The following is a 7,254-nucleotide window of genomic DNA, read 5'->3' as shown; positions in this document are numbered from 1 at the left end:
GCTGAACCAGCTCAGGGCAGCAGGGCAGCAGACAACACTCCCTGCTCGCTGCTGGCTGGAGCTGTGCTGGCTGAGCAAGCTGGACTGGCCCAGCAATGCGTGGGGCAGGAGCCTGTGCCAGCACCAAGGAGAGGCAGGACCACAGCACCACGGGCACGCTGGTTCCCATCAGCCAAGTCTGTTGCTGGAGCAGACTCAGACAGCAGTTTTTGCTGCTAGAATTGTTCTTACTGCTGTAGAAGCTAAGGGTCATTAAGAAATTATGAAAAACATGGTAAGAATTATGGAAAAAATGTAATTTCCAATCACCACTTACATCTGTTCCTGTGTTACTCTGGGTCTGCATTCCTTCCCCACTGATTGTTCCCTCTGTGCTCCATGCTCTTCTGTTTTTCTGCCTGACCCTATTAATCTCCATGAAAAAGGTTCCCCTCACCTTGAGTTTAATACAAATGGCTCAATCTCTGCACAATTCAGAAACAAGCTTGTACCTTTGAAAACATCTGTGACACTAAAAAATTCCAACTCACTGATCAGCATACACCCTGGATAACCAGGGCTGCCAACAGGATTTGCTTTTTTACCTCTAAAAGATCTTTTTCTACCTGTGTGGAAACATACTCCCAAAGGTTGCATCTTCAGATGCTGAGTGAACAAGGTGCCACACATGAAAGCTTCTCAGCAGCCCTGTCCTCCACAGGGACGTGCCTCCTGCTGCAGTCAGCACTACCACGGTCCCCTTCCTACTTACCCATTACTCAGCTCCACTCTTGGACCTCATTTTCAGGGCTGTGACTAATTCAAAGTCATTGAAATTTCAAGGGAGTTTATGGCCGCAGACTGTCCCAAAAATACCTTCAGTCTCAAGACTGAGGGGGCACTGGGGACCAGAAGCCACGGGTGTTATGGTGAGCACAACAATCCCAAACAGCACCCAGCTTCCACCAGGGGGGACACTCCTTCCACCTGATGGAAACAGCACATCCAGGGCAGGTAACAAACCCAAACCATCAGACTCAAACCAGAATTCCCCACACTTCTGATTGAAGCTGTCATTTTGTTTTCTATATCACCAGAACCTAAAAATTACTTTCATTATATTAGCCAAAGAATGCCAAAGCAATTGGTACCTTATGACTCGGATCTACACTGAAGCCTGTTGGAATGATTTTGTCACCTGTCCCAGACAGGCTTCACTAATCCCCTCCCCATGACCCCAGCTCTGCCCCAGCCCTGCCAGCCTCTCTGGCAGGCTGAGGAGTGGCACTCACGCCGAGGTGATGGCCCGGTACCGCTCCTGCCCCGCCGTGTCCCAGATCTGCGCCTTGATCGTCTTCCCGTCCACCTGGATGCTCCTGGTGGCAAACTCCACCCCGATGGTGCTCTTACTCTCCAGGTTGAACTCATTGCGTGTGAAACGTGACAGGAGGTTACTCTTCCCGACTCCAGAGTCTCCGATCAGCACAACTGAAAGACAAGATGGTTTGTGCAGTGAATTCCTGGTGCTTGCAGGACACGGTGGTGCTGCCCGGCTGCTGCCCCTGCAGGCAGGGCCCAGGGGAGCTGCACAGCCACAGGAGCAGAGCAGAAAGCCATGCTGACAACCCCTCGGCCCTCAGGGCTTACAGCCTGTTCCCCCAGCCCCAAAACAGCCCCAGGGCTTTTTGTTCCTAGCAGCTGCTGGGTTCCTCGGGGGTGGAAAGGGGAAACTGCTGCAGCCCCTGGTCACAGCCACAGGTTGCTTTGGAGGCCCCAGGCCACTGCCAGTAACCAGAGGTGACTCCACGGCCCCTGCACACTGGACCTGCTGCAGAGGGAGCCTGCAACACCCACCTGAAGAAATGCTGCAGCTGGGAACATGGCAACAGCCTCCCTGCCTGCCTGACAGAAGCCTGTGTATGGTATGAGCCTACTCTATTTTTATTTCTAAAAAAAACCCAACCAAGGCAGTAAATAAACAATTATTTGCAGTCCCTGTTGGGGTTACACAGCATGTTTTACTTCAAGGCTTTTAATTCATAAGTACATTCATCACAGAAAGGGGAATACAGGAGACATTTGATACTACAAAGACACAAAGCAAAGCAGAACTTCATCCAGCAAAACGAGTTCTAGTAGATTGCACAAGAAGTAAAAGATGAGTTAAAAAAATCTCTGCCTCCACACGAGGTGTTGCCATGTTAACAGGAAAATGTGAGTACAGGAGGATCCTCAGCACACAAACGGAGCTTTACTGGAAGGAATTGTGAAAACAGAAGGCACATCTTGCAGAGGCAGCTTCCCCCTGCTCTGGGGCCAGAGCTCTGCTGAGTCCCAGGGTCCTGTCCCTGCTGCTGCTCCCCCAGCCTGCACTGGGCTCTCCCCAGGACCTTCACACCAACAACTCCAACGCCACGGCAGGTTCTTTGCCATGCAGCTGATGCAACTATGCACCTTTTCTTAAATCCCTGTGTTACCCACCAGAGCAAGAAATAACTAAAGGGAAACAAGACTGAAAGCAATTGAGCCATCCTGCCTCGGTCTCAGCCAACACTGGAGCACAGATGACTTTGGTATTCGAGCCAGCAGCACCCTGGCTTGAGCAGGAGGAGAGGCAGCCTCAGTGAGGTCTCTCCAACCTTGGGAATATCTCCTCCTCTGGTTCAAGGTACAGATTTGTCAATCTTCCCCAATTATACAATCTGTTTTTCCTACAGAAAAGCAGACATGGCAGAAAACACTCCTGCTCCCTCCACAGCAAGTCACAGAAGGCTCTTCTTACTCCACACTCCCAGAATGAGCTCACCAGTGTTCTCCCAGGGCCAGGGGTAGGACTCGCCTTTCAGTGTTGTTACAGCCTTTTTCTGCTCAGGCCATTGTTCCAGGGCCCAGCTCTGGCAGCAGGCTGCTCCACACACCTCCCCACCCCTGCCAGCACATTCCCAAACCCGGCCGCAGCCCCCTGTGCCTCTGCTGCCCGGGGGCATGGCCGAGGAGCTCCCGACTGCCTCCCCAGCGTGTCACCCGGCCCGGGGCACAGACAGACAGACGATTGTGCTGGCACAGCTGAGCAGGCAAAACACCACCGAGGCAGGAGCAGGCAGCCAGCAGATCATGGCAAAGCTCCACAGCTCCCTGGGACAGCTTCAGTCAGCTCCTCACAGCACTCTGCCCGCACTGGCCAGCAGCCTAAAGCATTTTTTAGGGTATGAGAACAGATAAAACAACAACAAAAAATACTTTTTATTAGGAGTTCTGACTCTAGGGCTCTGTTAGCTTTATCTTCCAGAGAAATGGTTTTCCATCACTAATTCCACGGGGTGTTCCAAGAACAGATTGAAGGTCACCCATCCTGCACAGGGGTCTGCTGGCCTGGAGGATGCTGGTCCCTACAGCAAAGCCCTGCCCATAACCAGGAGGTGAGAACATCCACCACAGACCAGACCAGCTTGGAAAGACCCTGGAGCTTCCAACCCTTCCCAAAGGGAGTTCCCTTCTGGCCAGCCTGCAGCTGAAGAAAGCACAGCCACCTCTGCAGGTTTTAGCCACCTCCCACCCTCTGACATTTCTAAATTACCAGCTCTGCACATGAACTGTGCAAATGGCTCCCAGGCCGTGAACTCCCCTGTGGCAGGAGTCTAAGCCAGGGGTCCTGTGCTGCTGGAGCTGGTTACCCAGCCCTGCTGCAGCCTGGCAGCACAGCTCCCCTTCCCCAGGCTGCCCCACAGCCCAGCAGGGCTTCCAGGAGTGTTTCTGAGGAGTGACCAGATGCAGAAGCAACCAAGGGAGGCAAGCAGATCCCAACTCAGTAAATAACCTCTCTACCATACAGCCTCCAAGTGCTTCTTGCTCATACACAACCTTGAGCATTAAATGAGCATTTTCACTTCCAGGAGAAAGACACAGAGACTGGAGGCCCATGAGCAGACACAACCCAAAAGCTTTTATCTTGTGTGGGAATTAAGCAAGAAGATACCTTCAAGATCCTGAACTAAGTGATCAGATCTTGGGAAAGTTCCTAAATCTGGGAACAGGCCACACCAGACAGCACTGCCTGTTCAAACACAGAAGTCTCGACAGAGTAGAAAAGGAAGTTCCAGTGAGGTGGAAGAGCCAGAGTACATCTCACCAGAGCTGATGGAGCCACACACCCCGGCCAGCCTCAGGGCCACAGTGCTACAGAAAGATGCACTGGCTTCAACTTGGAAGTGACACGAACCAAGAAGCAGCCCCCACCACCCTCAGACAGCTGCAGGCACACAGGCAAGCCACACCCAGGGACATGTTTGAGAACTGGGGTCAGTTCTGGTCATCACAGTGTAAGAAAGATGTTGAGGGGCTGGAGCAGGTCCAGAGAAGGGCAGTGGGGCTGGTGAGGGGTCTGGGGAACATGGCTGGTGAGGAGCAGCTGAGGGACCTGGGGGTGTTCAGTCTGGAGAAGAGGAGGCTGAGAGGAGACCTTGCTCTCTACAACTCCCTGACAGGAAGTTGGAGTGAGGTGGGCGTTGGTCTCTTTTACCAAGGAACCAGCAATAGGATGAGAGGAAATGGGCTGAAGTTGTGCCAGGGGAGGCTCAGATTGGATATTAGGAAGAATTTCTCTCCTGGCAGAGTGGTGAGGGGTTGGCCCAGGCTGCCCAGGGAGGTGCTGGAGTCCCCAGCCCTGGAGGGGCTCAAAAAACATGACACTTGGGGACATGGTTTAGTGTTGGGTTGATGGTTAGACTTGATGATCTTAGAGATCTTTTCCAACCTTAATGATTCTACATTTACATCCTGAATCGCTCCTTCAGTCTTTCCTGATTTTCTCTCTCCTCCAGCACCCCGGGGCTGGCCTGTGGGTCACTGTTCACCACATCACCTGTCTGCAACAGCAGAACATTCACACCTGGATCATCATCATCATCATCACTCTGCTTCCCAGGTCTCATCAGGCCTCGGAACAGACAGACCTACAGCTGTCTGAGCAGAGCACAACCCTCCACCCAGACCCCCCCAGGACCTGGGTACAAAGTAAGCAAAAGTCAGAATTAAAAATCCAGGGCGACATCTTGTTGGTGAGAAGAATAAAACCCAAAAGATTAGGTGTGTCACAGAATTCTAAATACACTAGTTAATCTGCCAAAAAGGAATATATTCTTCTGAACAATCCAGAAGATTAACACTCTCTCTAGCAGAGACAACATAAGCAGAGTTCATTATAAAGTACATAAGGTTGCCAGATATTGCTGACTAGCAGGCCGTGCGTTTGGGGTTAATAAGCACAGCCTTTGTCAGGCTTAAGCTCTAATCAGAGCAGCCTAAGTTCCCACAAAGGTAAAAGAAAACTCTTTTCTGATGGGTGTTTCTTCCTTCCTTTTTCATGAGCCAGCACACATCTGCACAACCCCAAACTTCATTTTTAAAATAAACACTGATAATAGCTAATCTTCTGCAGAGGAACGTGACCATGCAGGTCAGATGGTAACAGAGGCAAAGCTTCCAACACTTTAAAAACTACCCAAAGACCGTGAAGTCACTTCCACATCCACCCTATTCAAAACTCATCCTGAAAGTTGTTGGTTTTTAACCACCCCAGCTACAAAACTGGCCCTGAACTGCTGGCTTTGCTTGGGCTACCACCACCAATAGACCCTGACAGCCCCACACACAGCACTCAGCCTGTCCTCCCACAGGCTGCCTCAGTCCCTTGGTTAATCACCATTTGTTGTGATCAATAAAATGAACAGGCTGTCAGGATGCACACCGAGGAAAGGGAAATTTGGAACAGAGTGCTAGCTGAGCAGAGCAGCTTTGACTATAACTTGCCTCCCCAGAGTGCCACCAAACCTTAAATTAGTTTTTGCCTGCTGCTTGCTGAACCCGATAAGCTGGGGACGTTCCTCTATCCTGCCCCCTGCTCAAATGGGCAGTGCTGAGCACCCGCTGAGGGGCTCTGTGAAGGAGGGAGCAGCGAGCCAGCCAAGCACAGGGGCTGCCCCTCCAAACTGCCCAGCCCCCTGCACCCCCAGCAGCTGCTCTCCAGGCAGCGTGGCACAGGAGACTGGCAACAAATGGGGCTCTCCACCTTTCAAACTTTCCATACAGCAGATCCACATCATCTCTGCTGAATGACAAAAGCTCCTGCACAAGCAGTCCCAGGTCTCCTGCTACACAGAAAAGTAAAAATTGTGACCTCAAAGCAGCACTGTGTTCAGCTGGAGTCACCCTAATTAATATCACAGGGATGCAAATTTCTTCAACGAGGACGCCTGTAAAAGCTCAAATCAGAGTCCAGCCCAATTCCCTCTGCAAGTAGAAGAAATGGCCAAACCTTAAATTGAATAATCTTTCCCAGATTGCAACCCTCCAACGTTATTTCTGCCTCTGCCCCCTCGATGTGCCTGACAGAAGAGGGCTCAAAAGCCATCTGTGCAGGCAAGAAAGGACTGAAACAGAAACTGGGCATGATTTTTTTTTCATTATGACAACTCCCCTTAATATTAAATTCCATTAGTGGAAGAGGCAGAAGGGAGAGGAAGGGGAGCTGGTCCCACAGCACAGACCTCACCCCACTTGCTCCCACTTACATTCATTATTCCTTGCCCAGTCTCCTAAAGGGAAGGAAGGAAAAGATGGGTAGATAAGGGAAGGGTTTTTTTTATGGGCTTGTTTATTTTAAACAGAAGCCATCCACACAACTACCCCTGCCCAAAGGATGCACAGAAAGGGACAATTCTCTCCCCCCTGTACCATTAAGTGCTACAAAGTCTGCCCAGCTGCAGCAGCATCAACACAACAGCACAGTTCCTCACCAAAGAGCTTTAGATTAAGTTTCACTCCAGACAAAATTAAAACTGTATTTCAAAGCAGTGTAAGTATGTATAATGATGAATGCAGCATTGCCTACCTCATTGACTATTCACAGAAAGAAAAAAGAAAATTTTTAGGCTTTCAGGTTCCTGGCTCTTCAGCCACTTAGGAAATAGATGGTGGAATGACTTCAGAAGGAAACTAGTTTAAACCCAGACAGCTTAGCATATTTTTGGAGGCTAGTCTTCTGCTTTATAGGCAGAGAAGAAACAAGAGGATTTTCCCCCTTAGTCTTCCTATATGAAGACTGTAAAACAAAGACACTAAACAGGCAAATACATCCATAAAATATTTCCAACAGATGAGCAATCTCTTTCATCAACAAGCAAGTGTGCAATCACCATTGCCCTGTTAGAGCTCAGGTACGTGGAGTGTCCCACATCACCCAACTCCTGGGACATTTTCCTGGCAGCACCCACCCAC

General features: G+C 50.4%; 1 protein-coding gene across 1 annotated transcript in view; it reads right to left on the bottom strand.

Moving 5' to 3' along the window:
• Positions 1-4,910, bottom strand: part of LOC103782335 (ras-related protein Rab-11B-like) — a gene marked incomplete at its 3' end in the record, with an annotated part of 9,542 nt that extends 4,632 nt beyond the window's left edge. Inside the window, 2 exon segments of the mRNA XM_008950103.1 lie at positions 1,272-1,541; positions 4,753-4,910. Of these exon segments, the coding sequence (XP_008948351.1) occupies positions 1,272-1,541; positions 4,753-4,910 (428 nt within the window).
• Between the last annotated feature and the right edge of the window lie 2,344 nt (positions 4,911-7,254).

This window comes from Merops nubicus, unplaced genomic scaffold (assembly GCF_000691845.1).
Source record: "Merops nubicus isolate BGI_N331 unplaced genomic scaffold, ASM69184v1 scaffold37831, whole genome shotgun sequence".
In the NCBI taxonomy this organism is placed as follows: domain Eukaryota; kingdom Metazoa; phylum Chordata; class Aves; order Coraciiformes; family Meropidae; genus Merops; species Merops nubicus.
Note: the sequence above shows the minus strand (reverse complement) of the source record. Positions and strands in the feature narration are given on the sequence as shown.